At 46.6% G+C, this 23699-nt stretch overlaps 1 protein-coding gene across 2 annotated transcripts in view; it reads left to right on the top strand.

The window, feature by feature from the left end:
• CC2D1A (coiled-coil and C2 domain containing 1A) overlaps positions 1 to 23699 on the top strand; it is a 47225-nt gene that overhangs the window by 19906 nt on the left and 3620 nt on the right. For both annotated transcript variants that reach the window (XM_035140565.3, XM_035140564.3), the window contains 16 exons: positions 901 to 1045; positions 1997 to 2169; positions 3440 to 3562; positions 4688 to 4746; positions 5824 to 5940; positions 6490 to 6563; positions 8734 to 8792; positions 9119 to 9170; positions 11866 to 11965; positions 13011 to 13101; positions 15206 to 15337; positions 17492 to 17547; positions 20714 to 20780; positions 21860 to 21986; positions 23013 to 23089; positions 23281 to 23328. In XM_035140565.3, coding sequence (XP_034996456.3) covers positions 901 to 1045; positions 1997 to 2169; positions 3440 to 3562; positions 4688 to 4746; positions 5824 to 5940; positions 6490 to 6563; positions 8734 to 8792; positions 9119 to 9170; positions 11866 to 11965; positions 13011 to 13101; positions 15206 to 15337; positions 17492 to 17547; positions 20714 to 20780; positions 21860 to 21986; positions 23013 to 23089; positions 23281 to 23328 — 1500 coding nt within the window. The remainder of the gene's footprint in view (positions 1 to 900; positions 1046 to 1996; positions 2170 to 3439; positions 3563 to 4687; positions 4747 to 5823; positions 5941 to 6489; positions 6564 to 8733; positions 8793 to 9118; positions 9171 to 11865; positions 11966 to 13010; positions 13102 to 15205; positions 15338 to 17491; positions 17548 to 20713; positions 20781 to 21859; positions 21987 to 23012; positions 23090 to 23280; positions 23329 to 23699) is intronic.

The raw sequence follows: 23699 nt of genomic DNA on the forward strand, positions 1-23699 counted from the left end.
TCAGTTTTTGGTCATGTTGATCTAATTCAGTTTGGCAAGTAGGAAGTGTGGCAGGTGGCAGCCGTAGCTTAAGCTGTAATGCATCATATTGTACCTACAAGTCCAGATTCATTCAGCAAAATTGTTGTCTTCCCTTGCAGATGCTCATTAAGTGTATTAAGAACCTGTACTGGCCTGTGGCAGTGGACGCAGGTATAACAAGAGAGTATCAGAAAATATTCCTCTATGCCACAGGCACGGCAAGGACCTTAATTGTCAGAAATTGGAAAAAAGAATTTGTGCCAATAAAAACGGAATGGCAGGATAAATTATTAAACTATATCGAATTGGCTAGATTAACAGACACAGTTAGGGGACTCCCCAGACAAGAATTTCAAAAAGAATGGGGAAAATGTAAAGTATACTTTACAAAGTGCCTTAAAATACACATCTGGACTTGTTTCCATTAATCTCTGCAGGAGACTTTGTGGTTGTTGTTTTTTATAAGTCATAATTTGAAAAATCATAATAACAGCTCATAAAGGCAACAGTTCATAAGAAGTAAACAAGGAGGCCATGTACAGGATAAAGGAAGTCTTTTATTTTGTCGTATGTTATATTTTATGTTATGTTTTGTTTATGTCTAATGGTGGTGGATTTGTTTATTTGAGTTGTGGTGGATTTATGTTGTAAATAAATAAATTTTAAAAATGTGGGGAAAAAAGAACCTGTACTGGCAACAGCAATACTTTTAAGTGCTGGTTGTGCAGTCAAGGTTTTAAGATTGAATGCTATGTCATGAACAGAGTTTGGACTTCTCCAACTGCCCTGATATCCCATGTGATTCCCTGCATGTCAGGTTGGTCCTTCGTTGCACAAAGGAATGTTTTCGGAGATGTACCTTCTCTCTTGTTTTTTCAGCCTGACCACCCAAACCAGCCTGCATCATCCAAACCAGCCAGCTCACCACAGCCTAAACTGCCACCCAATCCAGGCTCACGAGTGGCCCCTGCAGCTCCAAAGGCAACGGGGGCAGGTAAAAGTGCCTCAAAGGTCACCACGAAAGGTACCCCCACTTTTATTTATTGGTTTACCTTTCATTCATAATATAAGCATGGTTTATAATGATGTGAGGAGACTTGACACGAATGGTTTAAGCATTGGGAGGGGTTCTTAGTGCTTAGTTTGGCCACCCTTATAAAGCAGCTCCTCTCTCCTTGGCAATTCGGTCTGTACAGGAGCTCTTGACTTCTAAACCAAGCCACAGTTTGCAAGTGATTTGGTCACTTTTCAGACATATAGAGTGTTTTCAAATTAGCAGCATGCGGAATTTTTTCAGTATCAGGCATTCAAGCTACTTAGGCGGCATTGATTCCTGTTGATCCAGATTGCAGGCCAGACAACAACAGAATCTGTGTTGGTGGCACATTCCACGTTCCTGATTTCTGCAAAAATCCCTGGGCTGATTGGTGCCTCTTTTATTGAGGTACTTTGTTTTCCCCAATCTCCACTTTCCCCTGAATTTTACAGCCCAAAAGTCATTGCCATGTGGGTAGGACTTTGCAGTGACCACCTAACATCAGATTGAGAAGCTTGGGCTCTGTTCCTTGGAATGTATTCTCTGCAAAAGCCCCAAACTTTCTCCAATGGAAGCAAACAACTTCTCTTTTTTTTGCTATTTTGGAATCCAACCCAACAGGAGAAAGACCATTTCTTAACTGGTGTAATGTAGCATTCATTATTGGCTGCTCTTGGAGATATGATAATGGCTGTTTTTATTATTCTTTCTAAGGCTGCCTAGACTCATTATAGGCTCTGCATTTATTGCTGTCTCCTGAGCAAACATGCTTTTTGTGTTACCAGCATGCTACTTGTAAAAAGTGACTGTTTTGCTTATGCACAGGCATATGTTAGTCTACTGAAATAAGATTTGCACCCTTGCCCATTTGAGACCTCCTTATTGTCTGTTTAGAAGGGACTTTGAAGCATGCCTGGTGGGTCTCCTTTCTCCCTGCAGCTCAACAGCAGCTGACTTTCCTGGAAACCCGGAAGAAGCAGCTGATGCAGGCAGCTCTCAAAGCAAAGCAGCAGAATGACATTGAGGGGGCCAAGATGTTCTTGCGTCAAGCCAAGGGTCTGGACCCTATGATTGAAGCATCACAGAGCGGGCTCCCGGTCGACATAACAAAGGCAATCCTATTCTCTCTTTCTCTCTGGTTGGGAAAGGTCTTGAAGTGCTGTCAAGAGAGTTGTGTTAGAAAACAGCTCAAAGCTCATGAAGTGCATGAATGTTGTTTTTCAGTCACTATGCCCCAGTTCCGGAACCTGAGTTCTGAGCCAGAGAGACATATTTTTAAAAATAAAAATAAATCTGGTCTCATCTGTGGAGTGCTGGAAGAAAAATCTTGCCCTGATGCTTGCAATCTTTTGCATTCCTCAGTGTCTGTATTCTGAGCATGATGGGATTTGACAAGTACGTGGAAAATAAGTGGTTCTGTTTAGCTATCATATCTAATATCTGTGTTCAGAGGGAGTATACCTCTTGAGTACATCATCCTGGGGAAATAGCAGGGAGTGGGGGGACTGTTGCCTTCATGCACTGCTTGAGATTTTCCCAGAGGCATCACACCAGTCAGAAAATTTACTAGATGGACCCTAGGTCTGATCCAGCAGGCCTGGTCTTTTGTTCTGTTTTATGCTACAGTTTGGTCTGTGTCCAAGGAAAACCTGCTCTAATGCCCCTTCTTGAACCAACTAGCGTGGGGCAAAATATTTTTTCGGTCATCCCATTTGACTTAGCGCTGTTGCTGAATGAGGGCCAGTTAAGGCTGTACCTTTAAGCTTGGCATGGGACATTTCATTATTAATTAATTAAATTTGATAGTTGCTTTATCTTACCCAAGGGAAACTGAAGCAACTTACAACCAACCAACCAAACAAACACACACACAATAAACCCCATATAGTTATATTAAAACCAATAGGAAAAAGAAATACAGTAAAAACATCCCACCCACTTCTAGAAGGCCAGTTAGTTAAAAGCCTAAGCCAGGCATCCCCAAACTTCGGCCCTCCAGATGTTTCGGACTACAATTCCCATCATCCCTGACCACTGGTCCTGTTAGCTAGGGATCATGGGAGTTGTAGGCCAAAACATCTGGAGGGCCGCAGTTTGGGGGTGCTTGGCCTAAGGCCTGGTTATAGAGGTAAGTTTTTTTGCCTTTCGCTGGAAAATATATAATGATGGCAGCAGGCAAGCCTCCCATTTCAGACCAGTTTATAGATCCACACAGTTTTGGATCGGGAGCTCCCTTTGTGGGAAACCCAGGTGTGTTTGACAGGAAGAGGATCACTCTGTGCTGATTTGTGTTTTGTGCCTGGAGGTGACACAGCCCTTTTTGGAGTGGTTCCTTCTGATACTAACTTCCCCCACCCCCAAATACACACTTTCACCCTTCAGGTACCCCAAGCCCCTGTGAACAAGGAGGACTTCACACTTGCACAGCGCCGTGGACTCAACATCTCCCCAGAAGCAGCTGCCCAGTACATGGAGCTTGTGAAAATTATGAGGCAGCAGCATGAGGTAAGTGGGGCATAGGGAAGCTCTAAGGCAGGCATCCCCAAACTGAGGCGCTCCAGATGTTTTGGCCTACAACTCCCATGATCCCTAGCTAACAGGACCAGTGGTCAGGGATGGTGGGAATTGTAGTCCAAAACAACTGGAGGGCCGAAGTTTGGGGATGTTGTTCTAAGGGATGTTGCATCCTCTCTTTTGGAATCGGGAAGAGCAAGGCTATCTTTTTAAACTATAAAGGTTTCTTCCTCCTTTTCCTGGAAGCCCCACCAGATGCGAGACAAGGCATACTAGGATGGCAGTCGATCATTCTTACTGAAATCATCACACTTGTTACGCCTGCCGTATCCTGGGAGCGAAATAAGGTGGGAGGGCTGTGGCCTTCATTCCATTCTGGTGGGCTTCCTGGAAACATTTGGTTGATGGAGCATAGTTGGAAACAGGATATTGGATTAGACCAGGGGTAGGCAACCTAAGGCCTGGGGGCCGGATGCGGCCCAATCGCCTTCTAAATCCGGCCCGCAGACAGTCCGGGAATCAGCCTATTTTTTACATGAGTAGAATGTGTCCTTTTATTTAAAATGCATCTATGGGTTATTTGTGGGGCATAGGAATTTGTTTATATTGTTTTTCAAAATATAGTCCGGCCTACCACATGGTCTGAGGGACGGTGAAAACCGGCCCACGGCTGAAAAAGGTTGTTGACCCCTGGATTAGACAGACGCTAATTGGTCTGATCCAGCAAGGGACGGAGGGGGCAAACCTGACATAATGGCAGCAGCTGTATTTCTTGCTTGCATCTCTCTCCGATTTACTTATAAGGGTGGGTGGGTGGGTGTGTTTGAATATATACATCAGAAGGGACTGTTGGTGTGGCCCCATATGGACTTCCTGCAGCTACCCGAGTATTAAGTAAATGATGAGCAATGGATGGGCTACATTAAGAAAGATGCAAATGGCTTCTGGGTTCCTTGAGAAGAGAGTCTGCATACTTTGGCCATATAAGGGCTGACACTTAAGGGGTGGAATTTAAGGCATTTGACTGCAAAGGTACATGGCCCATGGGAGGGAGCCAGGATCATGCCTGCCTGCTCCCGATGTTACTCCCTCCTTTTCCTTTCTTTTTTGTTCCAGATGTGTGTGAGTTTCTCCAAGCAGTTCACCCATTTAGGAAACATCGCAGAAACTACCAAGTAAGCGTGATGGCAACTGAGCAATACCCTTCCCTTCCTCTGCTCTCTCTGCTAAATCTGTGGCCTGTGTTGGCCAGGAACGCCCTCTTCGCAGCAGGTGCTCCATATAGCATCATCATCATCATCATAATTTATTATTTATACCCCGCCCATCTGGCTGGGTTTCCCCAGCCACTCTGGGCGGCTTCCAACAATATATTAAAATACAATAGTCTGTTAAACATTAAAAGCTTCCCTAAACAGGGCTGCCTTCAGATGTCCTCTAAACGTCTGGTAGTTGTTTTTCTCTTTGACATCTGGTAGGAGGGCGTTCCACAGGGCAGGTGCCACTACCGAGAAGGCCCTCTGCCTGGTTCCCTGTATCTTCTGCATCGTCAGTTCTGCAGCTGGGGTGAGGCAAGTCATTGAATAGGTTCATTGGCATTTTAAAACAAGCAAAAGGATTCCCAAAGCAAGTGATGGGAATGCATTGAAGGGGGTGGGGTAAATAAAGGTCACAAGTAGAATAAGCTTTCATAATTTATATTTAAGGTTACACGCGTTTCTTCCTTCAGAGAATATAGAATGTCTGCCACATGCTGCTCCTCTTAAAAGTCCATTTCCACACATCACTTTTATAGTATGGCATTTTTGCTCATTGCTACATTGCTCAATTCATGGCATAATTTGTTTTTGCTACTGCCTAATGAAATCCATAACCAGCACTCTAGTGCAAAGCGTGGAATGTTCTATTTTTCTGACCCTGTTCTCAAAACATAGCTTGTTCCCAGACATCTGTGTGTGCTGCCAGTCAGTTACGGTTGGAGGGCTTCCAGTTTTGGCTGTTTTCTGAAAATACGGCTTCTGTTTGCTAGCATCCAAGTTAACTCTTTTGTGCTGAATTCTTTGGGCTGTTGCTTAACCAAGATCCCAGCTTTATCTGAATTCTCATTGGCTGAAGCTTTCCAACACATCCTGTCCACTCCAAGTATTTCTTCAAGCATAACAAAGTTCTCATAGCTCTTCTAAGAAAACTTATTTCAACTCCGTGAATCACCCTGTAAACTAAGTTGACTGTTTTGGTCTGCCCCTTTCCAGATTTGAGAAGATGGCTGAAGACTGCAAAAAGAACATGGAGATCTTAAAGCAAGCCCACGCCAAGGGGTTTCCACTGCCCAAATATCATTATGAGCAGCGGACTTTCAGTGTGGTCAAGTATGTGAGCCATTGCTTTGCAGTTTGCCCCAAATGCTAGATGCTAAATGCTTTTTGGGCTCTCCTTCCTAGGCCAGATCTAGACACATCAAATAATTGATTCAGTTAAATGTGTTGTAAACTTCATACAGGGAAATCCCGTTGGTGAAAGGCAAGACTCCACAGCACCATCTAGTGTTACAGTGTTATAACGCATATAAAGCGCTTTATGTTTATGCATGCGGCTGAGTCCCTAGCCATTGGTCAGGCTTTTCCTTTGCAGGAGTAGGTTCTCTCAGAGCCACAACAATAAAGGGGGATTTTAAAAATCCCACATAGGCCAAACCAAGATTTATTAAAGGGCCTCGACCTGTTTCAAACCTCAGCTCTTGCCCAGGACGTGTATGAGAGTGTGTGAGAGAGACGAGAGAAAGCCTTTCAAAGTGTTCTTTTTGGAATGGTGGGAATAGATGGGTGGAGTCGGACGCTTTGTTTGGTGATGGTGAGATCCTGGCCTGTTCACTGAAAGCACCTTGGTTGAAGTTGGCCCTCTCCTTTCCACCCTCGCAGGATTTTCCCAGAATTGAACAGCAACGATATGGTTCTTTCTGTCGTGAAAGGAATCAACCTGCCAGCTCCTCCAGGTAATGCAGGAAACGGCTTCCGTTTCTGAAAACGTAATTTGGGGGTGGGGGGTGGAAGTTGCTATGCCTGTTGCCACCATTCCTTGTTAGTTGAACAAAGCAGTTGGGATGGGGGAGCCTGTGACTCCCCAGGTATTGCTGAGCTGCTGCTCCCATCACCTCTGACCATTGGTCATGCTGGCTGGGAGCTGAAGTTCAACAATATCTGGAGGTTCGAGGGTCCCCTCTAAAGCCAAACTGGGGGCCGGGGGGGGGCAGGCAGAGGAAAGTTAGGTGCCTGCTAGAACAAGTATGGTTCCCAAAGAGTTCCCAAAGCCATTGACAATTGTTTGTGTTGGCAGAAGGGATCCAATGTTTTTCTTTCTCTTGTTTATGTCACCCAACTAGTTATGCAAAGTGTTATGCCCGTGGGACTTTCTTTGTTCAGAGCAGCAAATGGTTTCTCTTTACCAGATGAAAAGGACAACAAACAACAGGGGCAGCGGCTGTCTTTAATGCCCTGCTTGTGAATTTCCTAGCAGCATCTGACGGGGCCTTACTGGAGGGAAAAACACTGGGCTAGAGGGACAGTTGAGCCTGATCCAGCAAGACGATTCTAACATTTATTCTCAAAATTAAGAATTCTCCCCTCCCCTGAAATGTGCAAAAGGGCTGACCTGCCCTCTCCAGTTTATTTCTTTGTGCCCTGTCCTAGTGCAAAACCGAGTCCCTCTTAACATTGCTGCGCCTATCTCATGGGTGTTATGGCTGGACTACAATGCCCATCATCCCCTGTTGACTGGGTTAATGGAAGTTGGACTCCAACAATATTTGGAGGCCCACAGGCTCCCCAGCTGTATCTGTATGTTCTGTAGAATGCTAAAGAACTTTTATTCCTCTTTGTTTTTCCTATAATTTTATATGTTTGGGTCCCATGTGTGTTAGAAGCCACTGTTTAAGTGAGCAGAGCTAATCCCAATCACTATTACACTGTCCTATCCATGGAGGAAGAAATGTGGCAAATAGCATTGCAGAGTGGCATCCTGAACAAAAGACTGTATCTCTATTGTTGTCCTCCTCATTTTATTCATTTCTTCATTCAGTCTATACCCTGCCTTTCTTTCCTCATGGAAACTCAAGGGCAGCTAACAGCATCAAAGCAACAATAACATGACCGTAAAACCCATAAAAAGTGATTGGATCCTGCTTGCTTGACTCTCCTGCCTGCTTGTAATTTCAGTAGTTGTCATAAACACTGCCAGAAAGAGTATCCTGTTGTTGTTATTGATTTACAAGCCAAGCCCTCGCAGGCACGCCCCAGAGCAAATTATTGTGCGATATGTTAAAAGGTTTTAAAAAGTGATTTAGGTATTTGCTGCTCGGGAAAGAGCCTATCTGGAAATAAAAGACCGGAAGAAATCTGGTTACTGGAGTAGCAAAGGTGTAGGAGTGTAGGAGAGGAAGGGGAGAGAAAAATTTATAGAGAGATCAAGGATTTGCTGCTGCTGCTGCTGCTGTGAAGCGGACAGGACGTGTGGCTGGCTGAGACAGGGCATCAGAATAACCTATTTGAAAAGCTTCCCCCCCCCCAACCTCCCGCTCTGGCTATGTAGAGCACACAGCCCCCACCACTTCTTCAACCACCTTCCTTAGTCGTGTGTTCTGCCAGGGTGCCAGGGAAGGGACCTTGTGTGCTTCTTGAGTATTTCCAAAACAGGTGTGTGTGCATTGGGAAGGGCACGTCCTCCCTCCTCTCCTTTCCCTTGACCCATTCTGTGAAATTACCACCTTCCCACCTGTCAGGGGAGAAAGACTAAAAAGCTGGATTTGGGAGTGAATTTAATTCCGTTGAAGCCTGTTCTTTCTCTCTCCCCCCACCCTACCCCCTTTCATTTTGTAATATAGGTAAACACGTGTTACAAAGGTGGTTCCTAAGGAGTGTTCTTTACTCTGAATTGCCCACTTCTAGGCCTGTTGTCCCACATGCTGAATTCTAGGGCACTGCAGGCCGAGGCAGTCATGCGAAGGCCAAACTTCTGCCCCGGCTTCTGTGGAGAGGCCTGGTTTTGCAGGTGCTGAGCCGATTTCCACGTGGAGCCTTCTGAGAGCAGCCCCTCCTCCTTGTCCTTTATCTTTGAGATTTTGAGATTTTTAAAAAAGGTTTCCTGACTCTCGTTTTTCTCTTCTTCAGGCATGTCTCCTAATGACCTGGATGCCTTTGTCCGCTTTGAATTCCCCTATCCCAATGCGGTGAGTTTGGGCTGCTTCGTATGTTAACTTTTCATTTTCCTGTGGGAAGCAGCCAGCGATCATTTCCCCCTGCATTTGTATATTTATGTTGTGAACCGCCCTGAGATCTATGGATATGGGGTGGTATTTTAATAAAAAGAAAAATGACAATAATAATTCGAAACGGCCTTTTCAATAGCCAGCTGCATGTAATGCAGGTGTAGAAAAAGCTTGATGTGTGAAGCTGCTTTGAGGATGGTGGTGGGGTCTGCTTTGAAATGCTCCGAATCGGTTCTCCGGCAGGCGCCTGGTTCTTACTGCTTCTTTTCACATTTCTGTATTTGCAGGAGGAAGCGCAGAAAGACAAGACCAACGTGATCAAGAATTCCAACTCTCCCGGTAAGTTTATGTTTGTGAGCTTTAGGCCATGCTAGAAAGAAGGGGGGAGGGGGGAAGAAGCACCTGCCAGCTTCAGGGCCAAAGCATGTGCACTTGTGCAGTACTGAACACATCACCAGGAAGCCCATCGGTATTGTGTTTCTTGTAAGTAAATTTAATACAGTGGTACCTTGGGTGTCAAACTTAAATCTGTAGGTGGCGCTGTGGGTTAAACCACAGAGCCTAGGGCTTGCCGATCAGAAGTTTGGCGGTTCAAATCCCTGCGACGGGGTGAGCACCTGTTGCTCGGTCCCAGCTCCTGCCAACCTAGCAGTTCGAAAGCACGCCAAAGTGCAAGTAGATAAATAGGTACCGCTACAGCGGGAAGGTAAACAGCGTTTCCGTGTGCTGCTCTGGTTCACCAGAAGTGGCTTTGTCATGCTGGCCACATGACCTGGAAGCTGTACGCCGGCTCCCTCGGCCAATAATGCGAGATGAGCGCCGCAACCCCAGAGTCGGTCATGACTGGACCTAATGGTCAGGGGTCCTTTTACCTTTACCTTTAATACAGTGGTACCTTGGGTGTCAAACTTAATCTGTTCGAAAACCAAGGCACGGCTTCCGATTGGCTGCAGGAGCTTCCTGCACTCAATCGGAAGCCGCGTCAGACATTCGGCTTCCAAAAAACATTCGCAAACTGGAACACACACTTCTGGGTTTGTGGCGTTCAGGAGCCGATTTGTTCAGGAGCCAAGCCATTCAACAACCAAGGTACCAAGGTACTAGAGGCTGTGTGTGTTGGGGGGGCTGCAGCATGCAAGGGAGGGGAGGTTCAACCATTCTCTCCCCTGCTGCAATCCCTTTTTTTTAGGAAGACCCCCCCCCAAAAAATGTTGGGCTTTTCTTCTATTCTTTTTTCCTTTCAACAAAAAAACACACACTCTTATGATTGACTTGACTAAGATCCAGGGCAAAGCGCCACATGAATGGCAGCCCTATCCTCATGAAATCCCCTCCGCCATTAGCTTAAGAAAGGCAAGTGGGGGGTGAATATCGGGATCGTGGCTGGGAATGGAAGAGTTAAATCTGCCCTACACTTGCATACTATTCTATTTTTTTAATGAGTTGAATTCCAAATGACCTATACTGTGCTGCATGTGGTCTAGCCCTTAGTCACAGGGACAACCCCACACCTGGAATAGAGGGAGATGCTGTAGGTCAGATATTGGACAGAGCTATGAAGCACTGGTATACTGGGCTGGTCCCTTAGTTCTGTGTCTGGGTATGCCAGACCCTCGTCACCGGCCTGCTTTCTGAGGCCCTCTCCTTTGTCCCCAAGCACTGAGCTAGCTGTGCAGTATTGGAAGTAAATTTCCTTCCCAGGCTTTTACTGGGGACAGCAAAGAAAGCACGAAGACAGGGAGGAGAGCAGGTGAGGATAGACTGCTCTTGTCGCCGTAGAGGCTTGGCAGTCTGAAACTCTGCTACAGGCTACCAGTTGAAGAACAGGGCTGAAGACGATCGAGCTTTTGACGGCTCAGCAGCCAGAGATACCTCAAGACTTGTTAGTAGCAAGCCTGCATCATTTGGAAAATTGTTGGTCCTTTTGCTCCATTGGGCTACTGCTGGGTTCAAGAAGTATTGGCTGCTGGATTCTAGTGGAGAATGTTCTCTGTCCTTATGTGGAAGTTGCTTCTGTGAATACGAGTTGCACACTCTGTGAATATGACAGCTTGCAGCGGAAACGGGTTTGAAGGCAAAGGTGTCTGGTGGGGTATATTGCGGCACAGACTTCCTTCTTGGCAACAGCGAGCGTGATTTGGGGGAAGCTGGAAAAAGCGTGAAGATAGCTGCCAGGTTTTCCCTGCCTCCCTCCCTCCTACAGAATCTGCTGACAGACATCCTAGGGTATTTGATGGCAAGGAGCAGTGACAGCATCAGAACTGCACAGTCTTTAGCTGTCTCAGTGTAAGTGCTTCTGGTGAGCTAAGAAGCAAATGGAGGGGTTTGCTGTTGTGCTGAAACATGACCGGCCAATGTTGTACAGCCTGATCCTGCCACAATTTGCTTTTACCAGTGCATAGAGTGCTTGCACAGGGACGCAGGTGGCGCTGTGGTCTAAACCACTGAGCCTCTTGCACTTGCCAATCAAAAGGTTGGCGGTTCGAATCCCCACAACGGGGTGAGCTCCCGTTGCTCTGTCCCAGCTCCTTCCAACCTAACAGTTCGAAAGCACACCAGTGCAAGTAGATAAATAGGTACTGCTGCAGCGGGAAGGTAAACGGTGTTTCCGTGTGCCCTGGTTTCCATCACGGTGTTCCATCGCGCCAGAAGTGGTTTAGTCGTGCTGGCCACATGACCCAGAAAGCTGTCTGTGGACAAACGCTGCCCCCCTCAGCCTGAAAGCAAGATGAGCACTGCACCCCATAGCCGCCTTTGAGTGGACTTAACTGTCCAGGGGTCCTTTACCTTTTATCTTTTTTACCTAGGGTGTTTGTGATGGGGTGAACAGTGGGATATCAATGGTGCACAACAACTGTGTAAATGCTCAGGAGTTGGATTTGAGCCTCCCAAGCTTTTTGGGGGGGGGGGGTTGAAGCAAACTGCAGGGACCCCAGTCCCTCCAGCAATGCAAGGCTGTTCCTTTCAGTAATGACTGCTCTTGGCTCTCACCTGACGCCCATTAACCTTCCCATTTGGTATCTCCCTCCGGCAGAATTCCAAGAGAAGTTCAAGCTGTTTATTAATCGGGGGCACCGTGGGCTGAAGAGAGCCATCCAGACAAAAGGCATCAAGTTTGAAGTCGTCCATAAAGGGTGAGCAAAATGGAGGTTTGGCTGTTACTGGCAGAAACCCGTAGGGACCTTCCTGCTGTGGTCAAACTGACTGGAGGTGGGCCACCTTCAGCTGCATGTCTGAGTGGCCTAAGAGCTTTAATATGAGCGTTTTCAACTCTTCCATGAAATCACTGAGCTTTTAATTAAACCTGACATATGTATTTTTAATATGCAATGCAGGGAGGACAGAATATCAGTATATTGTTGGGATAGCCACTTTGCTTCCTTCTAGAATTGTCCTGTCAAATAACACCTTCGGAAGCAAATAGCTTGAGGTGGGATTTTTTGGTGGGGAAGCATGCAGGGGAAAGGAATATGCCCCCCCCTCTCTAACATGGCTGTCATGATCTGTGCCCCCTGCTCCTTCCTTGATTTTTTTCTTAAGAAAGTAAAATGGCAGGTCCCGGTCATGTATTTCAGGATGTTTCTTGTAATGTGTAGTTTGGTTCTTAGTGTCTGTGAATGTGCTGAGATTGCACATTCTTTCAGGGCTATTGGCAGAAGCACAAAAAAATATGGAGGAGAATGGAAGGATATTTAGCGGTCAAGGAGGCACTAACTGAAACAGGCTTCAGAGTGCTTTCAAAAGAGTGATAAAACAATTGAGACAAGGTGGCTTCCATTCCACACAAGGTACATCTTCCACGTCTAACTTCTATAATGTGGTGGTGGCAGGACATTAGTAGAAAACCCAGGATGTGAGATTGGGAAATGTTTATTATGGGAGGAAGAAACTCAGGTTGGCTCATTGACACACACAGGCAAGACAGGCGGGCAACTTATAGCTCAGATCCACATTTACCCAAAGCCATAACCAAGCTGAAAAGAGGCATCCAAACTATGAGTAGCTTTACTACAGGAATGTTGGGGAGACTCTGCTGTAACCTTGCAGGAGTTCTTGTGGTTTGGTTAATTTAAAAAGGCTAAGTGCTGGTTTTATTGAAAGGGAGCAAGTAAGACCAGAATGAAATTTGTGACTCTCTCTGAATGAGGTCATCAGTCTAATACTTCCATTTCTCTCCAGAGGGCTGTTCAAAACTGACCGTGTAGTTGGAACTGCACAATTGAAGTTGGATGCACTGGAGACAGCCTGCGAGCTTCGGGATATTCTGGAGGTAAGCCTGAATCCTTCCCTTTCTTCTCTAGCACATGGGTAGGCAAACTAAGGCCCGGGGGCCGGATCCAGCCCAATTGCCTTCTAAATCCGGCCCGCGGACAGTCCGGGAATCAGCATGTTTTTACATAAGTAAAATGTGTCCTTTTATTTAAAACTAGTATCTTGAAGCCCGTTAAAATAACAGGTGCTAGAGCAGACCTGTTGCTCTAGCAACCTCGGGGACATTCGTAGAGGCATCTTTGGGGCCTGATCCGGAGGCTAGGGGTTTCCCCGCTGTCCCGATTCTGGTGCTCACGATCCCCGCATCGCACGCCACCCAAAGCCTCCTCCTCTTTGCGACGCATTGGCTCCCTCCTTTCCCCGTCAGTGCAGAAGCTCCGCCTCGGGAGCCCAAATGCCAAGGCCGCTCCTCCCTTCCCACGTGTGCTGCCGGCGGAAGGGAAGCAGCACCCGCGCGCCCGAGTAGCGTGGAAGCGCGGCCGGGGGCACGTGTAGGAGTGGCGCCGCTGCTTATGGAGTGCACCCATTTGTGGAGCCGGGGGCTGCGGCCCGTCGTGCTGCGCGTGTTCGCCTCGGGGATTTGCTGCTCCCCGTCTCCCTCCCGCCCCTGTGGTAAACCCTGTTTAGAACCAGCCAATGGCGAATAGTGGGAGGAGTGTAGGGGAGGGGAAGGAAAAGAAAGCAGCCTCCTCTTCCTCGCGCTTAACGCAAACGCAGTGAGGCGCTGTCCGGCCGGGAGCGGCGGTTGGCGGCCACAGGGAAATGGGAGGCAGTAGCGCAAACCCAGGGACACAGGGACTGTACGCAGAGACACTTGGACTTTATTATATAGGATGCATCTCTGGGTTATTTGTGGGGCATAGGAATCTGTTCATTATTTCCCCCCCAAAATATAGTCTGCCCCTGCACAAGGTCTGAGGGACAGTGGACTGGCCCCCTGCTGAAAAAGTTTGCTGACCGCTATTCTAGCAGAACTGAGAGAGGCTAGAGTGAAATCAGACTTTTGCTTTCACCGCAGACAATGCCTTTGTGATGCTTGCTGGAAGAAATGTCACTGCCTTTCAAGGCCTTGGGCTCAGCATGTCTTGGGGCGTGTCACACCCATTTCAGCATCCCTGTTGCATCAGGTCATCAGGAGTGGCTCCACTTTGCCGCCTTCTGTACTGATGTTAAATGTGAAATCACGTGCAAGGCCACAGTTCTATATAACGGCCAGAAAAAGTGCTAAAAGGACTGTGACAAGAGTTTATTAATGAGAATAGGTTTGGAACAAAGTAAACAAGCTATAATGAGGATTGCCAACTGAACATTTCAACAAGGATTACAAATATTTTTAGCACACACAAAAATATTGCATTTGAAGAATGCTCTAAGCCAGTGTTTCCCAACCTTGTGCCTCCAGCTGTTTTCGGACCACAATTCCCATCAGTCCTGACCACTGGTCTTGCTAGCTAGGGATGATGGGAGTTGTAGTCCCAAAACATCTGGAGGCACAAGGTTGGGAAACACTGCTCTAAGCAGCTGACAGCAGGCAGGCTTTTGGATAAGGTTCCATTTTGAAGATCTTCCTGAGATGATAACTGCTAAAAACATTCCACCTGAGGAATTCACAGACATTCACACCACCAATGCAATTAGCTACTAAAGGAGGTATCCACACATCCACCAAAAACAATTTCAAGGCCCAGTTGCAGTTTTCAGAAGTGGAGGACTTCAGGAATGTTGATCTTTCTAAATGTTGTTGTTGTTGTGGTGGTGTTTTAACTCCATGTGTACCTCTATATGATTGTGAATAAAGGAGTGGCCTGGATTAGAGCTCTGAACTAGCCTTCACTGCCTGCTCAGCCAGCCTCCCTGTAGAACTTGAGAGAGCAGTTTTCTCCAGGCTTTGGTTTGCCATCTGCCACATAGCCGAAAAGACAGAAATGCCAGCTCCTCCCCCAGCATCCCGAGGGCCAAAAGGAACAGGCTGCATCGTTCTGCCATACAGATTGACAAGTGTGAACCATAAGAGGGACGGATTCGGTGTTGGCGGGGAGAAGTTTAGTGTTGTGGTTCTACACTAATTGGGGCTTCTCTCACTTTTTCTTTCCTCTGCCTAGCTTTTGGACGGTCGGCGGCCCACAGGGGGCAAGTTGGAAGTAATTGTGCGCCTGAGAGAGCCGCTGACCTCCCAGCAACTGGAGACGACGACGGAGAAGTGGCTGGTCATTGACCCCCTCACTATGCCACCAGTAAGAGCCAATCTGTTCTCTGTGTCCCAGAAGCTTTCCATCAAGAGCAAAGCTGGTTTGGGTGGCACCCGAAATGTTTTTCTGAGTGCGGCTTTGCAAAGGTTCTGGCTCTGTGCCCAGGCCCTTGCTTAGCTGAGGCTGGCAAGAATATGAACCATATGGAATCTGTGGTTAGTGCTCATCCTAGAGGGTATCCAGCCTACTGTGTCCCTTCCGTCACCTCGTTTCTGTGGCTCCGTTTTCTTTTTGAGAAATGAATTTCAGCTGTGTTACCACCAGAGTCCAAACTTTGGTTTCTTCAGAAATGGATGTGGGCCAAAAGCAAGGCCAATGACTAAGCGTGGCTTGAAATGTCTCCAGCAATTGTTGCTGTTCAGAGGCTGGTTTCCTGCCCACAGGAGCAGCATATTGTGATGGGAAGAGGCAGATGATTGTCCAGCCCTGTGCATACTGTCTGCTTTTAAAAATATATTAAACTTGGGGGGGGGGATTTGCAGCCTGGAGAAATCTGGCAAATGTTTTGTTTTAAGTAATTTATTTTGCGTTTGTAAACTCGTTTGCACGTTTTATTCTGAGTTTGCTGGTGAGGTGAGGCAAGGAATTTTGCAGAGCACTGACACCCCAACCTCTGACCCCTGAGATTTCACCAGCCATTGTCCCACACAGTTTCTTTTTAAATAATAATAATAATAATAATTTTTTATTCGTTTTCACATTTTTATACATATTATCTTTCATATATATCCAATTACAAGGTTCCCTGAACCTTCCGACTTGCTCCCCTGGTTTCTTAAATTAAAAATTAATTTTTTTGCATATTTTAATTTTTCAACTCGTATGTATCCCTGTTTTATCATAATCAATTTCACATTACAAATGTCATCACAATGCTACCAATGTTTTTAACTGCTTACAGTGGTTTAACTGCTTACAATTTTACTCCAATCTCTAGCAAATACTTGATCTTCTTGGTTTCTGAACTTCCCCATCAGTTTCACCATTTCTGCATAATCCATCAATTTCCTCTGCTATTCTTCCTTTGTTGGTAATGCTTCTTCTTTCCATTTTTGGGCTAGTAGCATTCTCACCGTCGCCATTGCATACATAAAAAGTATTTTATCTTCTCTTGGTACTTCTTCCCCTATTAAACCTAAAAGAAAGCCTTCTGGTTTTTAAACAAATGTATTTTTAAACATTTTCTTTAATTCGTTATAAATCATTTCCCAGAAGCTTTTTATCTTACAACATGACCACCACATGTGGAAAAAAGTACCTTCTTTCTCTTTACATTTCCAACACATATTTGATTTAGTTTTATACATTTTTGCAATCTTACTTGGTGTTGGATACCAACGGTGCATCATTTTCATGTGATTTTCTTTCAACGCACAGCATGCTGTGAATTTTATTTCTTCTCTCCACAACTTTTCCCAAAGATGAAAGTTGGATATTATACCCCAAATCACTAGCCCGATGTGTCCCACACAGTTTCAGCTATGTCTTCACAATTCATAAGGGCTTGCTCCCCCACTCAAATGAAAGCTGAGATTCTTAGGGAGCCAAACTCTGTAGGCCAGGCATCCCCAAACTGCGGCCCTCCAGATGTTTTGGCCTACAACTCCCATGATCCCTAGCTAACAGGACCAGTGGTCAGGGATGATGGGAATTGTAGTCCAAAACATCTGGAGGGCCGAAGTTTGGGGATGCCTGCTGTAGGCAATACCATGTGCTATGATTTTTCTACACTTTCATAATTTGGCATGCCCAGCCCATAACCCTGATCATGTCCTGGTCTCTGCTGTCAGCTCCCCCCCCTGGAAAGTAATAATAATAATAATAATAATAATAATAATAATAATAATAATAATAATTTATTTATACCCCACCCATCTGGCCGGGTTCCCCCAGCCACTCTGGGCGGCTTCCAACAAAATATTAAAATACAGAAATCCATCAAACATTAAAAGCTTCCCTAAACAGGGCTGCCTTGAGATGCCTTCTAAAGGTCTGGTAATTGTTGATCTCTTTCACCTCTGGTGAGAGGGCATTCCACAGGGTGGGAGGCTGGATACCTTGATGTGTCTTGCATTGTTGAAATAAATGTGGTTATGCCAGACATACAGGAGCAAAACAGTATTTGTTTTCTTCACCCAGGTTGCTCTTCCCAAACCCAAGCCAGCAATAGCTCCCGGGAAGGATGTGGGCAGTAGGTATGTATATTCTTGTGCCTTTGCTGGGGTCTCCTGAGAGTTAGCTCCATGCATAATCTGTGGGGAAATCTTAGCTCCTGTTCTTCCGCTCTCCTTTTCATTCTTTTCTTACTTCGCTCTTGGCTCAAGATGGCAAACGTAAGGCCCGAGGCATCTCACAAAAAAGCAATAGGGCAGGTGTGCCTGCTTCAGGGGGCTGCTTTTGAGTGTTGTTGGGGGCAGCAGGGTGGGGAAAGACAGGACAATCTGACCTGGAGGTCACAGTTAACCAGGAAGTTCTCCTGTGTAAGCCCTGTTGACATGGGATTTATTTGGAAGCTGCTCTGAGTATTATTTTACCAAGGGGAGAATGAATGAATGGGAATTGTCCAAGAGCATAGAGGTAGTTCATTTTCGTTTAACTTGTGCAGAAGACCTTGCTAGTGGATTGCACCTCATGGATCAATTCTGCTCTCCTGACCGCGTAATGCTGCATGATATTGGCTCGACTTTCTGACAGAAAGGCCTCCGTCAAATAGCAGTTCTGCTGAGGAGATAGCTTGCCATGACCATACAGATATGCTACATTGTTCTTGTGAATGAGACTTGTGAATAAACAGGACTTGAATAGCCCAAGTTGTCAAAAGTGACAATGTAGCTTCTGGTGAGGGTTTTGTAATGGAGCTTCTGACGCCACAAGAGCCTCTTGCATAGGTCCTTAGTACCTTAGGAGAGTTATAAGAACCATACCTGTTCTAAAGTTGGCACACAGAGCAGGGGAAGCTCCGAGCCTCAGCTACCTTCTGCACAGTAGAAAGAACAGAGGCAGTGTCAGGGGGACTCAGGAGGGGCTCAGAGACACGTCAGAGCCTTGGCGCCGCTCTGGTCGAGGGTCAGCGGATGAGGGGCTCAGCAAGACGTCGGAGCCCAGGCGCTGCCCCGGCCAGCAAGAGGGGAGACCTCTCCTTCCGGCGCCCGAATGGAGGTGCGCGCCCACACGTAGGGCGCAGGAGCGGCGTTTTGGGGTGCCCAGGCTTTTATGCTGGACGAAAAGCAGGCGGCAGCCATTGCCGGGTTCTGAATCGGACTAGGCGGTCATGTTTTCTGCTATCTCTGCACTGTAAATAGTATGCGCAATAAAACTCTTAAAGACAGCGCGGAGAGGAGCGTCTTTACTCGAGAGTAGCTGCAACAACCCCCTGGCAGGCAGTAAGTGAAGAAGTTTGTTCAAGGCCACACAATGAGTCAGTGGCTGAGACAAAGCATGAGAAGAGCCTTGCTTGCTGGATCAGACAAAGACCTAACGAATTCAGCATCCTCTTTGCCACAGTGGACAGCTAGATAGATGCCTTTGGGAAGCCCACAAGCAAGTCTCCCAGATTTGTCCAGTGTTTTGCCCACCAAACCTCATCAGTTACCACCATGTAGCATTTTTGATATCTGAATTCTGTGTTAAGGGAGCACGATGGACAGTTGGATGGTGTGCACAGAGGCAGGTGTCCAGCCCAGCACCTTTTGCTCTGCCAGTGGCTGTTGATAGTCTCTTCTAATTTCCTTTCCAGAACGTCCATCTGCTCACTGCTGTAGCCAAGCCAGCTCTGCTTGGACCTTCCTTCTCTCGGTCCTCGGAAGCTCCCTTGCACAGAGAATGGTTTGCTCCTGCCGGCTCTGGACAAGAAAAGGAATGTAGGACAACTAGAGAGGGGCAAAGAGCTCTGGGAGGTTGTATGGGCACAAAAGGTTTAGTAGCAATTGGCAGGAAGGCAAAGTAGTTAAAGCTTCAAAAGAACAGGTGTAATTTTGCGTGGTGAATAACAAGCCCAGAGCCAACCCAATATATTTTGGTGCCTGAGGCAGCAGGTCCAAAGGACACCTCCCTTTCCATTGAGTAACATGGGAGGCTGCTGTGCCCCTTTCAGGTCCCATTCTGTGGGGCTCGCGCAGGAGGGCATGAAGGTGGATTGTGCCACATACTACAGATTGCTTTGTCTCCCCCTCCGATAATGATGCCCTGAATCAATGGGTTGAGACATTTTCCGAACTTTTCTCATGGTAGGGCCTCCTCCCAGTTAGCCATAGCCAGAAGCACAGCCTCTCCTGTAACTGGAAGAGCAGAGAGAGAGAAAGATGTCTCGAACTGGCATTCAAGGGCGGGCTGGATAGACCGTGCCTTTCTTGTGAACCTCTGTGCAATCTGGGTGGCACCACTCAAACAAACAGGAAATCTAGCAGGATAGATTTATGGTCTGATAACAGCCTGGCATTTCCTGTAGGGTTGAGAAACAAAGAGCACGAGGAACAGGCAGAGCAGCACGAGGGCATTGTGCAGGCTTTGCAACAAGGGCAGAGTTTCTTGTTCCCAGGGGTTAGGGCCTAAGATGGGAGAGAAGTCGGGACCAACCGGCTAGCAAGGAGGATTCCTGAATGCAATTGGAGGCATTCTGAAAGGAAAAGGGGGTCCTGAGAAGCCAAGGTGTAAATCAGAATGCTTGCCTGGAAGGTTCTCTTGTTCTGAATGCAAGGTTTGCCTCCAAATGACGCAGAGTGTCTCTCCTGCCTCAATTCTGCCATGTAGCTGTTTACCAGACTGGACTTATCTGTCCTGGGTTGAGAACAACACGAGAAACAGCACCGGGCATGAAACGTCAGAGCTTTCCTCGCTCCTTTGGCTAGTCAATCTTCAAGCCCACCCCCCACCCCATTCATCTTGCTCTTGTGGTCCTTTAAAACCTGTCCTGTGGCATTCTAGCAAATGAGAAATGAGCACGTTGCCTGCCATCAGGTCTGATCAGGAGCAGTTGTGAGCACCCAGGCATTCCAGCAGTGTCCCTGTGTGTGTGTGTGCTGGGCTGCCTTTTCTCTCAGAGCTGTCAGGAAGAAACCCACAGCAGGTCTCGAATCTAGAAGATGAGGGTTCCTGGGCAGCAATTCAGTCTGCTTGCCCACCAAACTCTGGTCCCCAAGCTAGGGGGCTTTGCTGCAGCTGGTGTGCCTGGTTCTTGCCCCGCCACCTTGGCAGGAGTCAGCTATGCTTGTTGCTTGGGCATGAAGTTGACAGGCACACACCCAGTCCGTTTCTGCTTCTCCAGATGGCGGTTGCCTGCTTGCCTCTGCCTCATTCTCTGTGCTGTGTTTCTGTTGCTGGCCTCTTCTGAAGTTAACCATGCCGCACTTTCTTTCCTTGCAGCAAGCCTGTCTGCACTCTGCACAGCTTCAATGTCCTCGCTTTCGACAAGGAGAGGCTGGAGAAAAAGGTCAGTAATGTTTATCAGGGCAGCAGTTGCTGATTCCAGCATCTCCATGTGCATGGTGCTTTAGCGTAACATTGCCCAAAAGGCAGGCCTCCACCTCAAGGTGCTTGCAGACAAAATCTTGAGACTGCAATAGACAACGAAAGGATGGGAGGAAATAGGAGACACAAGTTTGACAAGTGAGACACTGGTATGTCTTACATTTTGAACAGTTGTGTTCATTGTCCCTCAGAAGAACAAGGCACGAGGTGGCTGGGAGCAAAACTGCAAGCAAACATTGAATCTAGACTCCTGCAAACTGACTGAGACATTTTGTTCTTGGGTTGAAGGCACTAGGAATGTCTAACTTACAAAGCAAATGGTTGGAGGAGGGGGAGGAAGCTCAGTCAGAAGTCTCAGCCCTGTCTCAAAGCTGCTGTGCTTCCTTAGGCAGGGCAGCGTATAATGCTTATGATTTTAAAATCTGCTTACCTTAGTAGTGCAGTAGTCAGCTGAAGTGTTACAGTACAGCAAAAACACCCAAGTTTGGACAAAACAAATATCTAGGGAGTGTGTGAGTGATGCCCTTTCAAAATGACCTAACATGATGTCTTCTCCCAACCCTCATAACCCTTGGGCCCTGCTTGGCATTCCCGTCTTGGTTGGGTAACAAACAAATAAAAGGGCAGTCGACTGGAAGAATATTGTATTTTGCTCTCTCTGGGCTATTTTGGCCTGCTTCGGCTTCATAAACTACCTTTTTATTTTAGAAAATAAAAAATCTGGCCTTTAATTTTATTCTGCAGAAGGAGTCTCCCCTGAGGTCTGCAGACTCTGTGCCAATTTAAAAGAGAAGTGTTGTGTGGCAAACTCACGTGGTGAAGTCTTGCCTTCCTTCTGCGTTTATGTGGCCGGATCTCAGGCACCTGTTCAGGTGTGCTGCTCACAGTTGCTGTTGTCCTGGAAAAGCTGTTTCCCAGCCTGTGCATGCACTTGTCAGCCAGACAAAACTTAGTCCCAGAAGGTCCACTTCTTACCCCCGAAATTGAGTGCTCTGTCCTTTCCCTGAGAACGTACACAAACCCTCCTTCCTTTGCTGGCAGATGGCAGGATACAAACAAGTTGGCCAACGACCTCCTAACGACCTAGTGGAGCAGCACCAGAACGTTATACGGATGATCCAGTGGCAGAAGTCCCAGCTTCAGCAAGGAGGCCCTGCAGTCATGAAAGGTACTTTGCAATGAAAGCCCAGGCATGAAGGCCCCATTCCCAATGCTTGGGCAAGTGAATATTTTTCCCCTTTCTCTGACGGTTCATATTGAATTGGCGTGTTAAATTGCCTTAGCAGGAAGTGCTCATTGAGGGGGTTCAGTTCAGTTCGATTTATTGTGTTTAGCGAGCAGCCATTACACACATAAAAATAATAAGAATAAGAATACTGCTAATAATAGTGGTTTACATTTCTGCTCCCCGACCTTTACAGGATAAATCATTTCTCATCCCCCCTCTTTGAAGTTTTATTACACGGATTTGTAAAGCCTTGGAAATAAATTTGGATGTTCTAAAGCAGGCATCCCCAAACTTTGGCCCTCCAGATGTTTTGGACTACAATTCCCATCTTCCCCGACCACTGGTCCTGTTAGCTAGGGATCATGGGAGTTGTAGGCCAAAACATCTGGAGGGCCGCAGTTTGGGGGTGCCTGTTCTAAAGGATATATCCCTCTCTACATCAGACAACAAAAAACAGGTCTTTGCAAGAGATGTCCTTCCCTTCTGTGATCTCAGCAACAGGTGGATGTAATTGTTTGTAAGGTCATTATAAAAAGGGCATTGAAGGAGTACATGAGTTATGTCTTCTATTGACACAGAGTTGCAGCCACAAATTCTATCCTTCTTAGGAATTCCTTTATGTTGCCCTGTCCAATCTGCTAATGGAAGGGCATTTAGTCTTGCCTGTGCAAAGACTACCCTCATTTTAACATTTGACAAATCTACCAGATATCTTGGCAGGGAAGGATACAACGGATTTTTTTAAAAAAGCATACAATTTGTTAGATTGACAGATCTTGATCTCGGCAGTTTGTGATTGCATCTTGGTCTCTCTAAGCCCTTGGAGTATTAATTCTTTAGCTCTCTTCAAACACTGCATTACATGAAAGGAGGCAGAGTTCCAACCTCCTCCAGGGGGTGGAGGTGAAGGGGATGCCGTTGTACACCGGAGCTGTTTCTTAGTCATGTCTGATCTTTACTTCACAGAATACCTGACCCAATTGGAGCGGTACCAGCAGTGGTATACAGAGGCAGCGCGGCGCCTTGGCAGTGAAGGAAAGCGGGTATGGTGCCTCAGTCCCCCCATCCACTGCATTTTACTTCTAGATTGGGGGGTGGGGAACAAAGACCTCAGATCCCTTTTTTAAAGCCTCTTGGTTGCACCAATGCCTGCCTGCTTAAAGGAGCACTCTGCCTGGTGCAACGAGAGCCTCTGTATCTACTTAACTGCCTGCTGTGTGTGTTTATTTGGCAGGATGGAGCCAAGGAGGCCCTTTACAAGCGCAATCTGGTTGAGGGTGAGGTGAGTTGTGCTTATTGCAACGCAAGCTGTTGTTTCTGCTGTTCTCACCCAGTCACCTCCCACTAGAATAGTCAAAGCAGGATGAATGAGTTAGTTGTGGGGACCAGAGGAGCTTTTCCCAGACTGGCCCTGCCCTCATTGATCCCCTGGTCTATTGTATTTTTTTTCCAAATAATTTTTATTCGTTTTCCAATATTGCCAAAATACAAAAACACAAAAAAGACAAAAAATAATAGTGAAAACATAAAAAAGAAAAACATCATTTGTTACATTTTACTTAACATTGTTGACTTCCTCGATTCCCCTCTCACTGGGTCTATTTTAGAATTCCATTTAAGCAATTTCCATCTTATATCTTAATTCTATCTGAT

This window comes from Zootoca vivipara, chromosome 15, assembly GCF_965207765.1.
Source record: "Zootoca vivipara chromosome 15, rZooViv2.hap1.1, whole genome shotgun sequence".
In the NCBI taxonomy this organism is placed as follows: Eukaryota; Metazoa; Chordata; class Lepidosauria; order Squamata; family Lacertidae; genus Zootoca; species Zootoca vivipara.